The sequence below is a fragment of the Lytechinus pictus genome, chromosome 18 (genome assembly GCF_037042905.1).
Source record: "Lytechinus pictus isolate F3 Inbred chromosome 18, Lp3.0, whole genome shotgun sequence".
Classification (NCBI taxonomy): Eukaryota; Metazoa; Echinodermata; class Echinoidea; order Temnopleuroida; family Toxopneustidae; genus Lytechinus; species Lytechinus pictus.
Genome location: NC_087262.1, coordinates 20,883,873 through 20,907,877, shown reverse-complemented (window position 1 = coordinate 20,907,877; position 24,005 = coordinate 20,883,873). Strand labels below are relative to the sequence as shown.

Genomic DNA, 24,005 nt, shown 5'->3' with positions numbered 1-24,005 from the left:
CCAAAAACGAATCGTGGACCAGTCATAAGGTGTGCGGTGGCCATTAAGAGACGAAAAGGAGCATACTGATTTTTCTATGACAATGATATATGTATGAGTATATATCATGTTTAGAATACACTTTGTAACAGACAAATGCATTCCAGTCGCCGACACTGTTGGCTTTCCATATTTATGATTGATCATATCAATCACACTTGTTTGTTACGATGGGGCCACGGCATTGATTTACCTGTAACCTTATATGCACACACTTTAATATACAGTGTATGGAAGCAGCAAAATTCACACAAAAAATATGATGGTGATGTATGTATCAAATTCACAGTGAAACTATAAATCAAAAGATATACATATTTATCCCAGCCCCTTTTCACAAACACTTGTTTTCAATAACAAATACATATTTCAATGTGTTATTGATATAAAGGTTTGTGAAATGGGGTCACGGTTATGTACAGTAGTTGCAAAAAAATGTGAGAGATTTGAAAATGTGCATGGAACATGTTATCATATACTTTCTCTGTGAAGTACAAATTGCATTGCAAAAAATATATATATTTGAATAATATGTTGCATTAAATTCCGATTCCACTCATAGACTTTTCAAGAGAAAGATTCAGTCAAGATTTTCAGTCTAGCTATTTCAAAACAACAAAATATGTTATCCCTGACATATTAGTAATTAATTTTCATTATATATAAAGGATAAGATAGGAAAACAGTCACTGTTCCAAAAAGGAAAAAAAAATCCCAAGTCAAAGTTAAATTCAGCAGATGATGTAAATACATTCAAGCCATTACAGTATTTTGTGTGTGTGTGTTATATCATATAGATCAAACATTTTTGATTCAGCCTTTGTAGGCATTGTACACAAACAAAAAACATTGTGAAAATGAAATTTAAATGAAATTTTGAATGTAAACATCATCCATATAATCTTAAAGAGAGATATATTGCAATTTGAAATACAGTACTAAAATTCATTTTTATCAAGAAAGATAGAAAATATTTTGATGGTCTTGAAATTAAACAGCTACAACACACAAAAGCAAGGGTCAAGAAAAGAACCCCAAAAGCAAGATCCTTATCCGCATTCAAGTCTTGTTACATGAAGGATAGTGAAAAAAAATTAAATAAGGCAGTCAAAATGATGTCCTATAGTACATAGATGTTTTTTTAATGAAATATTTAAGGCCGGTCAGAAATCAATTAGTTAATCCATTCAGCTCATAAATGTTATCCATATTCTTCCTGAGTATACCATACTAGGACTATATGATGTGACATCAATGATGAAATATTATTTTGATACTTCCATGAATAGATAATGGGTACATGATATATTGCCCATCACAATATGTTAAACAATTCAGGTTCTAGTGTGTTACAGACAAGAAGTCTGCCTTGAAACATTGTTTCTATCACTCCAATCACCAGGATGGGTTTTGGACCCATGACTCTCTGATTGAAAGGCCAGTCAAAACCACGAGACCACAACACTTCACCAGAGTAAATAAGCACTAAGCATGGAAATTGTTGGTAAAAATATCATACAGGGCAGAGCTACTTAAATCAAATGTTGGCTAAAACCAGGAAAGTTCCATAGAAAAAAAATCTAATTCTGTTGATAAACCATAACCATACACTGCCTCAAATTGCATCAATGTACTATAGATTGACCTTTGACATGCCCTTTGTGACCCTTGACCCTGACCTGTGAAAATATCTGACCTTATGAAGCACAACATTCAAAAGCAAATGACTATTAAAGTGTGATATATCTCTGATTAAAAGCACACAGCAATGTATCAAATGAGGTGTCTTTAGCACAGAGCCATAAAAAAAACATTTCAGAGAATTTCATTTAATAACTGGAAAAACATAGATATATATATATACACACACCCAAGCGCAAGCTTTTAAAAAGTCTTGACTGTTGCTATGTACAAAACCAGTCATGAAATACAGAAAGAACTCTTTCATATTACCTATTATGTTATCAATTAAGAGTAGGACTAATTACATTAGTTACAAGTTACAACATTCTGTGACCAAATTTTGACTAATACTTATTCTTTGCTGAAAAAATTATTAAGAACATCAAATGCCTAGGGAAAAATAAACAAGTTACAGACATTTTAAATGTCATTATGAATAGGGAAATGTAGTACTCAAGTGTGACATAAAAAAGCTACATATAGTCTAAAAACAATTTTTTTTGTCAACATTACAAATTGCGTATTCGGTGGGTGGACTGAAAAATAAATTGAACAATTCTGGGCCCTGTTGCATATTTGCGATGCAATGGTAACTTGCATGGAATCCTTGATTTTGATTGGCTGTTGATCAGCGTTACCACGGTAGTTACCATTGGATGGCAGAGTTACCATAAAAGTAACTTTTATGCAACCAGGCCCTGATTAGTGCTGGTCGATATTTGATTTCTATGTCAGTCGATTATTGCCAATAACACAATACATCACCAAGTCTGAAAATGAATTATATACGTTCATTACAAGCTGTAAATTGTGAGAGCGGGGAAGGGGGCAAGTGAAGGTAAAACTTTCATCGGCGCTTGTGAAAAGTGGATATTTGGGAACCAACTTGCAAAATTTTGAGTTGGTTTAAAGCAATACAGAGCAGTTTTTTGGTCAATAAGTAGTGATTAAGTTTTAATAATCATAATATTTTGGGCATATTGTGTTATCAAGATCTATCGACATAATAATAATATAGGTATATTTACCCAGGGTAGCCACTTCAGTTTCGAAAACTGTTCTACCAGTAGGCCCTGCTATTATTATTACCCCCGGCTTTAACCCAACGAATATTCAACATTTTTTCAATATCGCACAATTCAAATATCTAAATATCGTCCCGCACTAATTCTGATGCTTTGAGATTACTCAAATAAATTGGTTTTGTTTTTTGTTGAAGGATTTTCGATTCAAGTGTTATGGATTTAAAAAAATGTTTAATAGAAAAGACTGAGACATCGTGCTCATTTCAAACTTCACACCTCTTGTGATAAACTAAATATTCAAGATTAATCTTGGAAATATCAAAAGTTAGTACTAAAGGATACTGAAGCAATTTACAGAGAATTATAATGATTAAACGTAATAATTGAGTCAGAAAAAAATCAATATTCTATGTTTCTTTATGCAGTAACACCTTCATTCAGCACTAAAAGTGATAAAAGATTTCCATTGAAATGAAATCTGTCAATAATACTAAACTTTTATTTACAAAATTAAATTTCAGATAGAGAAAAAAGGTAATGCTGTACAGTGAATTCAACTTCACAAATAACTTCCAATATCTAAGTGGATTCTTAGGAAAGGGTGATGATGATTTATAGAACAAATTTTAGCACATATTTCTTTTATACAACAAGCACTTCAAGAAAATATTATTGCATATTCCTTATAGTTTAAAGTACATTACAGTGATAAATGATGCAAGTTGCAAAATATCTCATTGCTTATTGACATTCACTGTAATTGATGTTCACGAAGCTGCACTCTTTGATTGCTTGTATGAATTTAAATGCGAATCAGCTTGGAGGTCATCTGATCATGTGATAGGTCACATGATATGACATGTGACATTCATGAGAAAATTGATGCAGTTCTCATCTCTTTTGATTCTTTGGTTGGCTCCCTATGTGTTCCATATTTGCAAAAGACAAGACTTGTATAACATTATCTTCTTTTTTTCTGCAGAGGCTAATCTCAACCTCATCATAATCAAATCAAATCACAGCAGCTCTTGACTTGATTTATCAACAGAATCATCTTAAAGCTTTTTCCAACTCGCAGGCAACTGACCGACTGCATCAATTGACAGTTCGTTATAGACGTCTCTGCTTGTAAAGAATTGCTATTTTGTGACTACGATCCAAGAAAAAAATCAAGAGCAATACAGCATTAACTTCTCTGCAGAATACAAAGTTTGGAACATCTGTTTTGCGAAGCATCAGAAGAGCCTTTCAGTCATGATCAAGGATGGATGAACAGCAAAATGAACGTCAGGACAATGTATCAAGGATTGCTTCCTTGGTGAAGACTGAAGAACACAACGGGAAAGAAGTTTCATCCATGTCTCGTGGTATTAACTGGCTGATGCTGCGATTCAATCTAATGGTAGCCTGAATTCATTGGAAGATTTAAGTTGGTTGACCCGTGTCAAAAACTCGCCGTTGAATACTTTTTTTTCCATAAGTGGAAGAAGCGCACTGACATTATAAGCCATGTTACAGGTCACTGCATGTAGGACATTTTCATATGATTAAAATATCTTTTGGTTTACAGTATTTAGTTATAAATATAATCTAAACTCTTTGGACACTGCTAGGTATGACAGCAGTGTCATACATAAGCCAGGAATCTGTTCATCTGAGTGACGAAGCCCATTTCTTGGAAATTTTCATCCTGTTTGATAGCAGCGTCCACATCCATTGCCAGACATTCTAGGTAACATTTTTTTCTTCAGGTATTACGAGCACTTGGTGCTTATGAGTTTTTACCAGATCAAGCATCTCTGCCTCAAGATTACCCTTAAAAAAAATCTTACTTCACATCTTCCTGCTTGAATACTGTTTTAACCCACTGCCTACTGGAATTGAATAGTCCCTGTACAAAGCCTATGGCAAAAGCAGAACCAAGTAGTCAACAGGTTAAGGCTGTTCCAGAAGTCTTTGCAGCAAGAAGTGATATCCATCAAAGGCACACTTCTCTGAACTGTCTAAATGGCTTAACACCACGCTTTGCTATACTGCAGGTAGATTGTGATCTGTTGACGAGTAGGAGGCATTGGCGTTGAACCCATGACCTCCATGTTCGGATTGGTTGGCAATCTGAGGCATAGTGGTATGGTGACTCTTCTTTGATTTCACCTTCTTGTCCTGGCGCTCTGATGTCTTGGCTAAGATGGGAAACAAAAATCAAGAGAAAAGGGTATCAGGGACAACTTTCATTAACAAGTTGAGGATAAAATCCAATCATGGAAATGTTGAATTAGAATGAATCCAACAAAATTATTACCCAAGAGTCTGTATGTAAAAATCTGTAATTATGTGCAAAATGATTCTTGTAGCATGTCAGTAAATGTCTGTAATTAGCATTTATAAAGGCAATCTGTCATCAGACATGATTCAATTAGCAAACAATTATCAAAGCATGTGCCTACATGTGTGTGTGTTCATGATTAATGTGTATTATAATGGGACCAGTAAACTTATGGTGCTCATATATAAGGCACGCAATCCACCCTTTTGTTCCACTATCGCAGTGGTTATGTCATAAAAGAAATTTGTTGCCTTGCTTACTGATTGTGATTCTTAAATAATCATGCAAATTTCTGCCAAATATTTACATTGTACACCCATAATATAAAACAAATAATACACAGGATAAGTTTGTGATGTTGGTGGCTATTCATGCACTCGAGTATAACCAAAGTTATGCAAAAGCACTTGGCAAGCCTTGTGCTTGTTACACCATTGTAAAGAACCATGAGTGCAATGCACTGCATTGATACGAACACAAACCTGTACATCATTTGTTAGATTACTTACCATCTTTCCCAGTTAGGTTTGGCAAGTGTGTGACTTCTCTATCGCTCTCCCGTGGCGACGTGTTGGAGACGTCCTTTTTGGATTTGCGTTGGCTGGACATCATGGCATCAAACTGGAGTGTTTTCTCATGGATCATTGTCTTCTCGCTGCCCGATCCACCAACCTTCTTGTAGTAAGAGTTGGTTGACTTCTTTGTCATCTTGTCATTAGCTCTGCAATAATGACAGTTAAAGAATTAGTAGAGGTCCTACGTGCTAGTTCCTTCTCAACATAACATTTTTTGTTATCTCTTCCAGTGTTAGCACAATACTTTTATATCCAAATTTTAAAATACTTTTTTAGCAACATGCAGTTATAATAATCATAATACTCAGTTTTTCTATAGAGCAAATATTATAAAAGTCTCATTGCACTCTGTAATAAAAGAAGAGTAGAATGAGAAGGAAAAAAACATTGGAATATATAAAAGTCACAATAAAAAAATTGATGGTTAAGTATTTTACATATTAAGCAAAACAATGAGTACTATCGCTTAAATACCGGCCCAGGGCTCTTGCATGACTCACCTTAAAGGGGGAGGACCTGCCATACCGGTAGAGGAGTAGTTGGACTTGTTGGAGGTGATATTGCCCATGGTGAGATTGATGGTGGTCTGGGTGGGGCTTGAACCCTGACCTGACTGGTGTGAGGTGTGGTTGGTGGGACCGTTATGACCCCCTATGTGCTGGGGTAGCTTGCTGGAGGAGCTGATGTGTTGGATGGAAGGGGCGGTGCTGTTGGATGAAGTGGTGGCAATGGACCTCTTCTGCATATCAGCCATTGAGGATGGGTTGCTCTGGAGGGATAGAAAGGAACACAATAAAATTGACAGTTTTAGAAATGAGAATTGGTACCAAAATCGATATGCATATTACTCATGAATGTTCCAAGAAAAATAAATTGCTAATCAATTTTCAGGTGCCTATAATCATTCTTGCTATTACTAGAACTTTTGCAATTTATTTGAAAAAAAGAAGATAATTTTTACATGTCATAGTTATTTCATCATTGACCTGTTTGGTTGCAGATTTTTGTGTCTATCAAAATCAAGTTAAACGTAGCTTCATGATTTCTTAAGGGTATAAATTGACTTGTTAGATTTTCATTCATACCTTCTTTGCATCATACTTTGGGCTGCTCTCATGATGCCCATCCCGTGTCGGTGTTGATGACCTCTTGACCTTATCGGTCTCTGAGTGACGTTTTCTTGACTTTTCCTTCTCTCTTTCTCTCTCCATCTTTTCACTACTTGATTGCTACAGAATGAAGGATGAAGAAAACATTAGTAATGAGGATAACTATGATGATTATGGTAAGTGTTGGTGATGATGATGATGTTGATGGTAGTGGTGGTGGCTGTGATGACAATGATCATGATGACATTGAAGATGATGGTGATGATAATGATGGTGATGATAATGGTGGTGGTAGTGATGATGATGCGGTGATGTTGAAGAAGATGGAGATATCATCTCCTTCTTCAACATCAACACATGATGATGATGATAGTGGTGACGGTAATGATGATGATGAAACAATGTGTTGATGTTGGTGGTAGGGGGATGATGATGATTGTAGTGGTGATGTTGAAGATGATGATGATATCGGTAATGATGACAACCATGGTGGAGGTAATGATACAAGCAATGACGATGTCAAGGATGAAAGGTATGATGATGATGAGGAGGACAGCCAAGATGATGTTGATGAAATAATTATAATAATGATAGTAAGAATGATGACAATGTTGATAATGATAATAGTGGGAATAATGTCTATAGTTTTGGATGTGGTAGTAATGATAAATATGACAACCTTGTTCATGCATTAGTATCATTCTGTAGCATTCTACATTACTCTTGTAACCACCACTTCTGTTTTCCCCTCTTTCAAAAGGATGTTTAGTGTTCAACATACCAATATGAAAGAAAAGCTAATTCCCAAACTGTGAGTCCATGCATACTATGTAAATAACTTCTCTGAAATTTTCCACTTTCGAAACTCAGCGATATGGAATTATTTTCATTGATTTATCTAATATGAGAAATATTTCAAGTTAAAACTAAAACCCAACAGTACTTCACTATCAAAGTGTTTAGATTTAAATATCAGCAGTGGATTCACCAAAGTTCTGGTGATAGAGTCACTTCCTAGCAAGCAGATAGGTTGTCTCTTCAAATATTTTTAAGTTGCTTTATTAAATTCCCCAGGAGTTCCTGTACCACGAGGACTAGACACCTACCTTCTTACTCCGATGCTTAGATCTCTTCTCCTCATCTCCCTTCTCATCACCCAGCAATGACTTGAGGAGGGGATTCCCTTCGAATTCCTTCTGAACCTTGATGCTGAGCTCGCTGGGGAAGGTGTCACAAAAGCCATCTTTCTTGAAGAACTCGTGCTTCAAGAACTGGGTACAGGTGGGTCTTTGGTCAGGGTCTAAGTGAAGACAGCTCTGTTTACAAAAACATAATTTAAGAATCTAATGAGGAGGATGAAATTGAGTCAGATTTGCTTGTCTACACTGATGTGACACAGAGAATGTGCTGAGGCAATCTCTGTTCTGATTAAAAGATTAATGGAAAGTAGGCTTATTTGTGCACTAGTAACAATTATTTTAGTATCAGGAGGTTCAGTATCAGCATGTCGGAGAGCCAACATTACAATATTTTCTCAATCTTCTTGATGTAAATTTCTTATCTAATTGATGATCTGGGGACAACCAAAATTTGAAAGAACACAATTTCCAATATACTATGACCTTTGACCTTAAGATTATGTCACAAGGACAAGTGCAAGCCTTGCAGGTGGGTTGTATGCAATCACTTACAACTCACCCGCAACAAGTTTTTGAGCATAATCAAAACTCTTTTTGTGGCAATTCAGACTTGCCTGTGCTCTTGTGTTTGAGTTAATGCCAATGCAGGTGACTTGAGGGGAGCAAAATAGTTACCCGCAAGTCACATGCAAGGCTTAAACGGGACGATGAGACAGGGACTTTAGACTCTTACCTTCATCATTGAGATGGAGAGCCCAGAGAGTGTAGGAAACCTCTTCTCCAGTGGTTCAACGTTCTTGACCTCTGGTAACCTCATACCAACAAAGAGAGGATTCTTGAGGAAGATTTCCTTGTGTCTTTGGATCAGGGTACCTGTGGAAAGAGAGATGGAGAGATTTCAAGATAAAGGGTTCCGATCTTTGACCAGGGGTGTTTTCACAAAACATAAGTTCAATTCAATTTAATTCAAATCATTTATAATACTCTTTCAATCTTTTCATATTCATAACAATACATGTAGTTCAATTTACATATTTACAGCATCTAACAAGCTAACCGTGAACTGGCTTATTTATTTATTTTTTTAGTGAGCTGTTGTGTCCTCAAAAATAATTTTCCCCAAGATGTGTATTTTCATCCTTTACACAAGACCACTATGTAAAACAGCTTGAGGAAGGGACTCATGATTTGTCTTGCTGAATTGTGTCAATAAATAAATTTAATCATGTCATCATTTATGAAACATATCTTTGCACCTTTTATTTAAATAAATGCAATGTTTTTTTTTTCTAGAGTACATACATGTACATGTATATCTAAGCCATTGTACCAAAGTCAATTATGAAACATGATTAAAAGAAAAACAAACATGACAAACAATACGTGTATTGAATAGGCATATCTCAAGTACAAATTGTATAATAATGTCCTTCAATTATCCAGCTTAATAATGCATGTTGATTAATGTTTATACATGTGTGTACAAAGCTATTATTACTTGATGAAAACACCTTCAATACAAAAAAAGGGAATGCTACATGTATCTTTGAACTCTGGTATTTCAAATCAGAGATATCACATTTCAAAGTCCTATCACTTAAGATAATATAACAAGCATTGATAAACAATTAAGATAAGTTCTAATATAAATCATTATACCTCCTTATCTATCGTTCACACTATGTGGCATTCCTTGTACACAAAAGCATATCTTAAAAAGTATAGATCAACATACATATCATACAATACACCAATTATTGATTTTATCGAATTTACTATTGAATAGCATTGATGAAATCTACAAAAAATTTGAAATGAACTCTATACGTCTTTTACAAAGAATCATTATGATATGGACATGATGCAAGAAGAATTCTGATTGTCAGCCTTTATATAATAACAGCAGTACAGCACTAAATTTTTGCTATCAAACTATAGTAACATATTTGAGAACTGATAGAAAGAAAAAAAAAACAGATACAAAAACAACTCAATATAAAGTTATAATGCCAGTTTATAGGGAGCCCGTTTTTACTTTTTTTTCGACAAAATCATTTGAAAACAGAAATGATTTTGTCTGTTATTTTGTTAATCTTCCGTCACAATAAAATTCAAATCTATTCAATGATGAAAATTCAAATGAGAATCCATCTTCTGTATGCTGACACCATTTCTCTTGTACTTACCAAAGCACCTGATGATGTGATAGAGTTGATCAATGTCACTATCACCGGGAAAGAGGGGTTCACCAGTCAACATCTCAGCCTGTAAGCAACCCACAGCCCATAGATCTATTGCTCTGAAGAGAAGAAAGAAAATGATTGGTTAACTTCAGTCTTGTGCCATGTGTAAAGATAATGATAAACTAGTAATTTAATTGTGATGAAAAATGCCATTCTCATTAAAGGATGTGGGCATTCTCTTGCATTGCTCCCTGCCTATGGAATGTTGTTTCCTTTCATCATCTCTACATGACATTGTCTATCTGAAACATTTCCAAACTGCAGGTTACCAAAACGGACCTTTTGAGGATCCTTATAGGGCGTTGCAAGAAACTTGCTATCAATTGCAAGTCTATTTTCGTTCCCGAAATCAAGCATATGCCGTGCAATTGATTGCAAATTTGTGATTGATTGCTATTCTGCTCATGAAACAAGGAGTGTAATCTGATAAATTTGCTATAGTTAAAATTGATCTATTAATTGTAGAATTGCAACAGAAAATTGCGATTGATGGCAAATATTTTCTTGCAACACCCCTTTAATCTTGAATATTTTTTGAACAGATAAACAGAAATATGATATGAATCATCATCATTATCCATAAATATCAAACTATAGATGAAAATTCAAGAAAACTAGGTTAACACATGATAAATTCCCAGTGATGTGAGTACATGTTTTGATGATAGAAGGAAAGTAGGTCATCTGAATATTGGAACATGACATTTGAATTACAGATTTTGCTTTTGAGTAGAACAAAGCCATCGCAAATAACTGATCTAGCAATGAATTAATAAATAAATAAATATCAAATAACCATAATAATACAACTTTAATGCACTCATATCCATGTGTTCAAGATGCTAATTGTCATATTACTGCCAGCTAACATCTAGGCTCGAGCATAAGCTTTCAAGGAATAAGCATTCCTGCAAGGTACCTATTTACTACACCTGGGTCAAGTGCGGCACAATATGGATAAATTTCTAGGGGAAGAATTTAATGCCACAAATGTACTGTGCACAACAGAAATTGCCTTCAGAGGGTATAACCTCAACAATCACATTGCTGTGCACATGCAATCCCATGTACGGTATACAGTGTATGACTCGAAAGCAGCATGCATGTGTACATAATCAGGTATTTTGTTTAAATTAAAATCCATCGATATTACTTGCTACTACATGTAGTTTCAGTTTGGACTAAAATGCAGACAGTTTTATCTAAACTTGTTATTAGCACCGACATTTTCTTGTTTACCGTCCCCAAGTTTATAAAGTCATTTACATCTCCCTAAGACATGTTTACCTCTAATTAATTAAACACACAATTACAAGATGAGAGACTTCTAATTAGAGCTGTGAATACAATGAGTAATTGCTTGTTAAGTCTGTTAACGATCCACTTTTTGGAGCAATCAAATTTGGTCTACTACAGGTACAAATGATTGACAGAGTGCTTAATTTCAAGTTGGTGCTTGATTTAATTTGTAAAGATGCCAACCTCAACAAGAAAATTTAAGTATTTTTAAAGCCGAAAATCAGTAATTTGGTGAGAAAATCAGTATTTTTAAAGAAAAACCATAGGACAACACATAAAACTGAATATTTAGAAATCAGTATTTTGCATGAAACCATCAGTATTCTTCTCATTTCTCAGTACTTAATACAGAAAATCTGTACTACTTGGCAGCTCTGAATTTGATTTATAATTCCACATGAAATAAATTTAAGGCCTGTCTTTCAAAATAAAAATAGTAAAACAATAGCCACACCATAATTGTTAATATGGATTTTACTGAAATACTCGATTTACAACTCCAGAGATACATAACACAGTGTGTGTACTACAGGTATGTCATTAATCATACACCAGGAATAAATTCAAGAACTCTCAAAACATGAATATCGTATTGTTTGAACATTACTCACTTTCCATATTTGGTATCTCCTACAAGTAACTCGGGCGCTCGGTACCATCTCGTTGCGACGTAATCTGTGTAGATTTCACCCGGGCCTGCGATTGTCCGGGCAAAGCCAAAATCGCAGAGTTTGACCACCTTGGATTTGGAAACCAGAATGTTCTCTGGCTTAATGTCTCTATGAATAATCTGTAAACAAAAGGACAATTTAAAATTTGTGATTATAGAAAAGAGGGGGAGAAAAAGGAGGTCATGAGGAGAATTGGTGATTAAACTCTTTTAGGAAGGGCTTTATATTCACTTCAATTCAAATATTGTATGAGTTGAAACAGAGTACAAAAATTACTATATAGAGTACATGTAGATCTATCTTTGAATTGGAGAATTGGCACTCAAGAAGTTGTTAACAAGCACAGATTGTGTGAACAATGCAGGACTTGTAAGTTGTCTCAACTCTGACAACATGGACATCTACAGAAGATAGAATCTGGAAAGCAAACACTGCTTTTCAATAGATACACCCTAGGCACACTCGAGTTATTAAAGGTGTATCTAGGTCGGGGTTCATCAAGCTACCATCATCCCTTCAACAAACACTCCTGGCTGTTGTCTGGTTTGTTGATAGAAACAAACAAGGGGTATGGTGTGAAAGGAAGAACAAACTAAAAACCTGAGCATCAGACATGGTATCCATGGAAGACCTAATCACTGCTTTTAACAGTTGCATGTTGACATACTGATACAATGTGTCAGAAATCTTCAGCTCCCCGTTCCAATTCCAGGAGTGTTGAAAGAAGATTTTGATATTTTGACAGACAAATTTATTTTCAGGTTATTAGATGCATAAAATTTAGCAGTCGTCAGAGGAAATTACCAACTGACAGAAAAAATATCAAGAAATACCCCCTCCTTTTTTTGCCTTTCATCGTACAAGGTAAGCCCTGACATCTTTTCTTATGGAAAACCAGCAGATGTGGTTTAATGAATGCAATTAATTACTGTACATTAACACAACATTTAAAATTCATTTTAAAGTAATATTCTCAGTTTGCTTTTATAGTCCATCTTATAATACAAAGATTATTTCTATCATGCTCCCTACACAACTTTTCATTTCAGTTTTTATGATAAAATTGGCAGGGAGGGGTGTAACAAGAAAAGATTATAATTTTTCTTTCAAGTTTTTTCAATTTTTTAATTTGTTTATCTTCATGTATTTTTGTGTAAACTCAGCTCAGATCTCTTTAAGAAAACCCTATCCTTGCAGTTGCATCTTTTAAGAATGCTTCATGCATATTCCTATCAATGAGCACTTGACAAAATTATATGTTTCATGAGAGGTGCAACCGAAGAAGAGAGAGGGCCTGGGAGAATGCTGTACTGTGGTGTAATATCATCCTTTCTGGGCTGAATTTCACATCAGAGAGGAAATAAAATGCAGCTGGTTTGTGAAATTGATGCGCCATTGTCTTCCAGGGGTTGTGATCAAAGACAGGACTGAATTATTCATTCTGGGGAGAGTCTGCACAATGATACAATTACATGTAAAGACACAGGAGTCTTTGGCAACTCCCAGATAGCTTATAAGTGAGTATTTTAGTGGTAAAATATAATATATGGGCTTGTTTTATTATAAATTACTTTGCAGTTTTTAATAAATTATTCACATTTAAATGATAAGTCCACTGTAATGTCAAAATGGTCAAAAACACAGAAAGAAATTCATGAAGGATGACAGAGACCCCACCCCAGTTAGAATGTAAGGTTTTGGTATTGTATCTCTTGTGAGCTAATCCCTATAGATGTACATCAATGTATTAAAAAATTTCAAAATTACAGACTTTTAATGGTCCATACTGATTATTTTTTCCTTTCATGGAAAGCCACACATTTACATGTAGTGAATGAATTAATGTATCAGATTTGTATAATGCACAGCACATTTGGAATCATTTAAACGATTAGAAAAAAAATGCAAGTTATAGAAACTATAAAAAAGAGAGCAGTTCCAAATGATGTCACACATATATTTTTACTTAAAGAAATAGTTTCTATGGTATCAATTGCTAGCACATGGCACTATCAAAAGTCTTTAGCTCAGAGTTAATGCGATGTAATCTCTGTGAAAACTATAAAGGTCTTATCTCCAGCTTGAAACACTTCTATGACTTCTATAGGAAGCTCATGTGATTATTCCACACAAATTACTTACATTGTTGACATGACAGAATTCGATTCCTTTGAGTATCTGCCACATGTATTTTCGGACCAGGTTCTCGTCTAACCCCATGGGGTATTTCTCCAGCTCATCGAGGACCGTGTGGTCCATGAACTCAAACACAAGGTAAAGACGCTTCTTCCGGCGAAACACCTCTATTAAGTTCACCAGGTTTTCGTGTCGGAGTTGCTGTTGAAGAGAAAAAAAACAGGGATATATTATATCAGTACAAGGATCTAGACTGGATGATTTATTAGAAAAATATTCTTTATAATTTATAAGTACATGTATCAAAGTACTCATACACTGTATTAAGAGACAGTAATTATGAGAGAAAACGATATAGAGAGAAATAGACAATGTTGTTTCATCTTAACATGCATAAATTACCCTCAGAACAAGCATGGAGATTTATATTACACAAATTGTATTTCAAAGGGCACTAGAGCAAGATACATGATAAACTAAGGATGAAAATCAATTAAAAGAAATATGAATGTTACATGTATATTAGTTTGAAATCTGCACATTTCATGCTACAGTATTTTCCTACTGCCTGATCAATAAAGGGCAATAAACAGGAGATGCCTGCTGAACAGACATTATTGTGATTATAAAAAAAAGTTCTCATAATTTTAGGGTACATTTGATGAGTGAATTGTTGATGATGATGATTAATTGAACAAGTAGAGAAATTCAAATGTAGGCCTACCATACTCAGAGCATTTAAACTTTTTCTTTGCAAGAAATCTACAATAAGGCAGGGGTCTGTTTCATAAAACTTGCTATTACAGTAACAGTTTTAAGCTACTGAAATCCTTCAATCTGATTGGCTGAAAGTAAATTTGTTATTATAACAAGTCTTTATGAAATGGGACCCAGATGACTGATCCTCCTATTTTCTATCATTTGGATTTTCTACAGTTTAGAGACACAAAGACGACAAACGCGTTCAAAATGGACACCCTTGATCCCGATAATGATCATGTACACACATACATTATGCATATTTAAAAGCAATAGTTTGAAGGCTGTGGTGAGAGGGTCTCATTTGGCTAGAAATCTCACCATGTTATTTTGCAAATAAATCAATGTTACAAGTCTGCCACCTAAAGGGACACTTTTTGAAATCAATGAGCTTTAATTGTGGTCTAACGACACAACAGTATCGCAGGCCTCGTAGACAATGCCTTGCCGACACATTAACTTGAGATTTGGCCATGAGGACGACAGCAGGCAACTTAAAATTAACCACAAGGAAAAAAGGGGACAGCATAGGGATAAGACGTTGTCCAGTTGCTTGGAGTTGAAGGGAAAGACAAAAATCAATAACAGCGAGAGATGGGTAGCGAAGCCTTGAATAGCGGTCGCCCTCACAACAGAGGAACGGTATTGATCGTCTATGGGACAAGACAAAAGAGATTGGTGCTCGTAGTGTAATACGCGATGATAACCAGGCGAGATATTACTCACAAGAGCGCCTGGTGACAGTAATTGTATCGGTTACATAATTTAATTGCAACAGCTTTCGCCACTAAACTTTAACTGTGAAATATAAATCTTGCTGCTTTCAAAAATTCAGAAAAAAATTGTCATCAGGTTACCAAAACTTACAATCAGATGGCCAAATTAGACTACATGAAATTTATTGTTTGTTTTTTTAGTTTTTATTGAAATAAATCATGAGAAAGCCTTTATAAATTTAGGAAATTTCATGATTGCTTTATCTGTTTGAGTGATTTTTGTTACCTTCTAGTACTCAAGCCACTGAAGCCTATGATTAATAATGTCAATTAAATGCAAGTATTATCATTCCAAGGGTTGCATTTGTTGATAATTATCGTTTATTTGTAATATCATCAATTTAATATAAAATTCTTTTCCTTAAATTAATAGTCAAACACTATCATGGGGAAACTTTGATCATACTATTGTATTTACATTTTTTTTTTGCAAAGGTATGAAAATAGTGTTCAACTTCAACTATCCCTCTGAATGAATATCATCATTTGCATTTTGCTGAAGAAATTTTTCAGAGTAACTACGATTTTAAAGGACCCATGATACTACAGGCAAGTGAGGCAACAGGGAGTTTGCATTTTTTGCAGACTATTTTACTTTTTCTTTGTTTTATTTTTGTTCTTGATTGAAATAAAAGATCATAATTTTCTTCTATCTATATCAGATGATTTTTCATTCTGTTTGATTGATATTGCTCAGTTTATTTGAATCACTCTGTTGTTAAAGTGGACTTGAGTGCTATTGTGTCCAGTACTTCATGTCAATATCTAAATGAAGAAACAAAATAGTGCTATAACATTATAACTCTTTGAAATTGATTTTATTTTATTGGAATACAACTAGACTCTAGCAGAAAACATTATTGAATTAAATCTCCCATATAAAAATTCGCATTGAAAAATAGGTGTCTTGCAAATGACATTTAATACCCTCAATTGATACTGATGAGCACCTGGATAAAGGGCCGTTCATCCGTTGCCATGGTTACGATCATATTCAACAACGCATCAATCACACACTGGTGCAATGGAGCTGTATTGAGGATCGATCCTGATGATCTTATGGGAGACAATTGCAAGGGAAGTCCTGACAGGTGCTGGGTAAAGATAGATGTGTCCAATATTTGTCTTGGTTTCTATCGGATAGGCTTAGCCCTGCTGTACTATTGGGTATCACTGCACTGAGCGGGATATCACGGATTGAATAGACAGGATAGTGACTTCAGTAAAGGGCAATTATGCATGCATGTGTACAGTCGCAGATTCAGGATGGGAGGGAAAAAAGGCATGCACCCCTCCGGTCCCTGCTAAAAATCTGCATTCTGCCTCCCTTTTTGAAGTGAGACCCTTTTGGGTGGATCTTGGGGATATCAAACCACTACTAGCATCTTGAGTTTTGAAAGTTAAGCTTGAATAAAATTATACGTCATCCAGTGCAGGCTATTTCTATTTTATAGTCTTCATGAGTTTACATTTGCATAGAGATATAAATTAATGACACAGTATTAAAAGCTAAATAATGACACAAATCACAATACACTTTAAAATCAATCTACTGTACATGAAATTTACATGTCATTACTTGATGGAAAAGATATTTGGGACTTTGGGCAAATTAAATTGTTTGAGTTGTATTCCATCCTAAAAGTAAACATATAAAACAAGTCAGATCTATACACGTACTGCAGTACATAGTACATGAACATATGTATGTTACCGCTTATGTACATGTACATAAAATGTATTATGACAGACTGCTTGCCATTCAGACATGACCTGCCCGTATTCGGGCTTAGACCATGGTCTAACCCTGTTTAGCTGTAATAGAATTACGGGAAACTGAAAATGTCAAAATTGTGCTTTATAGTTGATCTTATGTTTACATGTACTTTCCTCTTTCTCCATCCATCAAACCCTAGATGGTGAAGAAAATAATGATTTGAATGTCAACTGAGCTAATAAATTGATTCTTGTCACAGTTGACTATCCTTAGTTACACCACATCTTTAGACCACAAATATGAGCTGTAATGTTTAACTTTTATTTTTAGATGGAGCCAGACACAGTACACACAATATGGCAGGGCCTCTGTAGACGTATGTAGTAAGCAGTAAACTAAACAAAGTTACAGACAAGAATGTACCATTATAGGCCTATGCAGATCTATGGAGCATCTTCTTTGATTAACTTGGGGGTACAATGTCCCTTAGTAACACCATGTGTATCTAACCGAATAAAACTATCATATTACCCCCAACCGTCTAGCTTCAGTGTACAACCTTAATATGATATCGCTCTAACCATGCTCCCTTGCTTCGGGACAATGGCGCATGCTTGTATAGATCTAATCAGGACTATTACAATACTTTTATTATTGAATATCAGTGGGCTCTCGCGAAGCATCTCTCCAATTTCATGCACCCATTGTGTTCTTGAATGTCAGCAAGAAACATATCATAATTGTATCCTCTCTGTGTACGTTGCAGAGATTTTGAGGTAACTGTAAATAAATTAGCAGTGAGGAGAGTTCCAAACAATAGTTAACAGTTGAGTATTCCTTGGAAAATAACATGACTTTGGCTTGAAGTGAATGCACACCCCCCCCCAAAAAAAAAAAAATTAAAATGCTCAAATAGCACTGGCAAACTAAAAAAAAAAAAGCCCCTGAAATTGGTCTGTATTTACAATGTAGCATATTTTGGAAATCAAGCTAAAAAAAAATAACCCCAGATAAAAAAAAAGTTTTTCCCCCAGTCCTACATACATGTATAATAGATGTAGATATTGAGCATAGATAAGTAATTTTTCCGAAAATGATATAGACTAAAGAGGCAATTTTTCCAAAATGATACAGAGTGTGTATATCTACAACCAACCTTTTTATTTATTTACCATCCATCAATCATCATCCCAAAGATGATTGCAATATTTTGCCTTTATGGGTGCCCCCCCCCCATCAAAATGTACCAGGGTCTTAACAGTAAATTCACACTTTTGAACTATTATTTCTGATATAATAAAAGAAAATGTAATTCTAATCTAGCCTACATGTACATGTAGGCATGACTTCCTCAAACTTTATAACATTGCCATTTACCAAAAAAGCAAGACATCATTGGTTCTCTCATATTTCAGTTTGGAAGTATCTGTGATCACCTTTCAAGTTCCATATTTAACTGGAAACATGAAACCTGACAAAAAGGGATATAAAAGGGATCACTTTTGGATGCACTGTATTGTAGCATCATTCTTATTCTCTGTTAGAGTTAAAAAATATTTGTCAAAAGGTGTTGGCCGCGTCTGTTTAGAGTACAACTATTAAAGTTGACTTATGGACTCTCTACATTATACTACAGTCACACCAAAAACTGAATCCTAACTAACCAATGGTATGTCATTGGTAATAACATAAAAAGTTTTGGTCGACCTACGGTCAGTTTCATTGACAGTGCGACTGCAGCATAATCATAAACAACACTACTTACCGGGGCACATTAAACAATGACCAATTGCATAATTTCCTTTTTATTTCCTTGGTATGTTGCAGGAACCACAAGGTTTGTTTGAGATGTTTGGGGTATAACTATTATTTCACTTATTTACCTTCAACATGCGAACTTCTCTCATGGCAATCTTCTTCACCATCTTGTCATCCTCGCCCTCAAGAAACTTCTTGATGGCGACCACCTGGTTGGTTTCCTTGTGCCGGCATTTCAGCACCTGACCGTAGCTTCCCTCCCCAACCAGGCCAAAGCTTTCGTATTTCTCCATCGCAAGGGCAGGGCCCTTCATCGGGGGAGGGGGTGGCGCTTCCGGGGAACGACTTACGCTACCCTACCTGGAAAGGAAATTGATAATTGGTAGAAATCAGTTTAAAAATTATTCATAACTTTAAGTTCAAGTCTTCTCCACTGAAGTGCAAGGGCCATGGAACGGTTTTGGAAGTACATGTAGGGGGGGGGGGGGCTGACCATGCAAAAAATCACAATCAGATGGTCAATTCCACGTTTTTTGTACATGGTTTTGGAAAAAAAGTGGGGGCTGAACCCCCCCCCCCCCCGCCAGTTCCGCGGCCACTGAAGTGACACATTAATCAGAATTTTATCTTGCATATCAAAAGACGCGACAGAGCAGTGCCTGCGCGGACATATCCATCATGTATAACCGCTGTAACGCAGATGATTTGCTTGCGCCCATGTCACGAAGAAAAAATAAAACAATCTTACAATAATAGGATTGGGGCTACTTTATCTCCACGATGTTCATTTCAGCAATATTTCTAGGTGAATTAGCTCCAAATGTTGAAGTGAAAATACAAAAGAATTACATGTATGTAGTTTGAAAGTAATAACTTAACATTATTCCTGTACAATTAGGGATTATTTCTCAAGACTTTTCTTGACTAATATTGTCTTTGAAATGATGCTTGTAATGACGCTATATTAACATCGACAAAAAGACGAGAGTATCATCATTTTTCATAAGAAATCTCTGTAAAGGCGCGCAACGTATAGTGCAATCCCATTTGAATTCAACAAATTGACGCAATGAGATGAGGAAGCTATAAAACCACGTTTCTCATTGGATATTGCTTCAAAAGTACCGGTAGGTGTGTCTTACAAGGAAAAAATTATTGTAAAATGGTTCTTAGAGTATCCATTCGGAGAGATTTTAAAGGTCAAGTCCACCCAAGAAAAATGTTGATTTGAATACAGAGAAAAATCAAACTAGCATGTAAAGCTGAAAATTTCATCAAAATTGGATGTAAAGAAAGTTGTGACATTTTAAAATTTCGCTTATTTTTCACAAAACAGTGATATGCACAAGTCAGTGACATGCAAATGAGACATTCAATGATGTCCCTCACTCACTATCTCTTTTGTTTTTTATTGTTTGAATTATACAATATTTCATTTTTTACAGATTTGACAATAAGGACCAACTTGGCTGAAATGCTAATTCCATATGTTCAGGGAGGAATTAATCGTCGTTTCACTGGACACTGAGGAGAAAATTAGAATATTTCATATAATAAAATACAAAATCAAGAGTGAGTGGAAGACATCATCAGTCTCCTCATTGGCTTACTGACCAGGATGTGTACATTTAACTGTTTTGTGAAATTAAGCGAAACTTTAAAATGTCATAACTTTTTTATTTACATCCGATTTGATGAAATTTTCAGTGTTATGCTCGTTGGATTATTGTCTTTTTATTCAAATCAACTTTTTGTTGGGGTGGACTTGTCTCTCTCTCTCTGATTTGATCCTCCGCTCTTCTGAGATTAGTCAATAGCGATGTCCTTTAAGGATATTTTATGTCACTGATTTTAAAGGACAAGTCCACCTCAACAAAAAGTTGATTTGAAAAAGAGGAGAAAAATCGAACTAGCAAAACACTGAAAATTTCATCAAAATCGGATGTAAAATAAGAAAGTTATGACATTTTAAAGTTTCGCTTAATTTCACAAAACAGTTATATGCACATCCTGGTCGGTATGCAAATTGGCAGACTGTACACGTCACCCACTCACTATTTCTTTTGTATTTTATTATCTATGTAATATGAAATATTCTAATTTTCTCCTCCTTTTCAAGTGAAACAAACTTTTATTTTTCCCTGAACATGTGGAATTACCATTATTTTAACAGTTTATGGTTAAGTTAAGTTGGTGCTTATTGTCAAATCTTTAAAATGTGAAAAATTGTATTATTCAAACAATAAAAAACAAAAGAAATAGTGAGTGATGGACATCATCGACTCTCTCATTTGCATATCGCTGAGTTGTGCATTTAACTGTTTTGTGAAAAATAAGCGAAACTTAAAAATGTCATAACTTTCTTATTTATTTTATTTTACATCCGATTTTGATGAAATATTCAGTGCTATGCTAGTTTGATTTTTCTCTATTCATTCAAATCAATATTTTACTGGGGTGGACTTGACCTTTAAGTATGGAGATAAAATATTTTATTTCAACCAAGATAAAATGAATCTCAGAATACCATCCCTGGTCTTCTAAATTGTCTCTTAAAGGACAAGTCCACCCCACAAACAGTTTATTTGAATAAAAAGAGAAAAATACATCAAGCATAACACTGAAAATTTCATCAAAATCGGATGTAAACTAAGAAAGTTATGACATTTTAAAGTTTGGCTTAATTTCACAAAACAGTTACATGTATATGCACATCCTTGTACGTATGCAAATGAGGAGACCGATGACGTCATCCATTCACCATTTCTTTTGTATTTCATTAAAAATATGAAATATTCTAATTTTCTCCTCATTGTCAAGGGAAACAACGATTAATTCCTCCCTGAACATTTGGAATTAGCATTGTTTAATACGACATGTATGTGGTTCAGTCAAGTTGTTCCTTATTGTCAAATATGCAAAAAATGAAATATTGTATAATTCAAATAATGAAAAACAAAAGAAATAGTGAGTGATGGACATCATCGACTGATCAATTTGCATGTCACTGAGTTGTGCATCACTGTTTTGTGAAAAATAAGCGAAACTTAAAAAAACTTTTTTATTTTACATCAGATTTTGATGAAATTTTCAGCGTTATGTTTGTTTGATTTTTCTCTATTTATTCAAATCAACATTTTTCTGGGATGGACTTGACCTTTAAGAAAACACTTTACATAATGGTTTAAAACACATGCACATAAATGGAAAAGGAATAAACAACGTAACTGTCCAAAACCCAATCACTATATTACATCAAACATCTAATTCTTATCTCTAAACTCTTGAATTCATTTCTGGCAGGCCAGGTAAATTGAGAACAAAAATAATCAAAAATCCATCAAACAGTTGTTGAAAGTATTTCAATTAGACCCTATTTCAAATTTCTCAGTCATTCTTGTTTAATGATATTAACTAAACATGTCACAAAGACCCCTACAACTTCTTAGTAGTAAACATTGGACTCTTGCCCAATCTCCTATTTTGTTGATGTTGGATATTACAGTAGATCTAGATTCTAATTAATACTAAAATATTTTAAAACTAAATGACATGTATGATGGAAAAGTGACTGATGTATTTCTATCGCATGCTATTTAGATAGATTTAAACACAATAACTGTTACATAGTTTTTAGATTTAACAACTCTTCTAGAATGAGAAAGATAATTAAAATACAGTTGGTAAAAAAAAATAGGGATTCGGATGCCATGCCCATGTCAGACACTTGTTTAATAAATGAAAACTTACCGCTGCGTTGTTGCAGAGTTTGAGAATAAAGTTCTTTTGTTTTGTATAATCGCTCTGTATTTCCTTTTCTTGTAACCTTTCATTTTGACAAAATGAACATTGCTTTGCCTTCAAAAATTTTCTCAGATGAACAATCCAGCAAACATGAAGATTCCTTGACTATGTTACATGATAAAGTGAAGACTGCCAAGTCAAAACTTCCAGAAAGATTCTATTAAATTTAAAGTCTTGACTGAACTCTGAAGTGCCCTTTAAGTTAATTAACTAAAGTTTTATAGACTATTCCATAAAATTCTGAACTGCTAGGCGAAAAAATTACATTGTTGAATTCTTTCTATTTTCCATTCAATAAAGATTAGGATGACATAAACGAATGAAGACTATTGTCTTGAAATAAGTTGCTCTTGCAAGTTGCAGTGATGTCAATGATTCTGCTGATGTTATTGCGCAGCTCAGAAGTACGATACCGTATCAGCGTTGGACTTGATTGAAGATCAGAAGCGGGAGCCGTGTCCTTGCCTTGGACTCAACCGAACTTCCACGGAATTAAATTCAATTTCATCTGCAAAGTAATGTTGGCCTCTTCTAGGCACGATCTCTGGGTTCACAGTAAACGTCTGCTCAACTCACTTTTACACTTCTAACCTCTTGAAATTGTTACACGGGCACAGATAAATTTACTCTTCCACAAATGCAAACTAAAGATGGTCGGTCTCGCCAACGCTATGTAAATTTACTGATGATCGACGTATACGGTACGCGGCCCGGTACGTCCATATGCCATATCGTGAGAGTACGTGCGCCTGGGAGCTCCCGGGAGTCGAAGGCTGAGCTTGGGGTGTCCCACCGTGCATGGGGCATGCATTGCGGTACGGTATCTGTGCAATGGGCCGAGTACAGTTGCTACGGGTAACTAACGTCAATAGTTCTTGAATAGGGGTAAAGGAAGGGGGTCGAAAAGCGAATCGGTTCCAAAACTTTTGATAATGAATAATGGTAT

At 35.0% G+C, this 24,005-nt stretch overlaps 1 protein-coding gene across 2 annotated transcripts; it reads right to left on the bottom strand.

The window, feature by feature from the left end:
• Window positions 1-1,194: 1,194 nt before the first annotated feature.
• LOC129282132 (cyclin-dependent kinase-like 4) lies at window positions 1,195-24,005 on the bottom strand. Of its 2 annotated transcripts, XM_064113579.1 has the most exons (11): window positions 23,006-24,005; window positions 19,381-19,615; window positions 14,252-14,446; window positions 12,050-12,228; window positions 10,083-10,195; window positions 8,630-8,769; window positions 7,864-8,073; window positions 6,734-6,877; window positions 6,149-6,417; window positions 5,583-5,794; window positions 1,195-4,930 (listed from the first exon to the last, which is right to left on the bottom strand). In XM_064113579.1, the coding sequence occupies exons 2-11, from the start codon at window positions 19,567-19,569 to the stop codon at window positions 4,776-4,778; spliced, it is 1,806 nt and encodes a 601-aa protein (XP_063969649.1). In that variant the 5' UTR covers window positions 19,570-19,615; window positions 23,006-24,005; the 3' UTR covers window positions 1,195-4,775. The 2 variants fall into 2 exon arrangements, with proteins under 2 accessions (XP_063969649.1, XP_063969650.1); XM_064113580.1 differs by lacking the exon at window positions 6,734-6,877 and having other exon boundaries at window positions 1,201-4,930; window positions 23,006-23,859.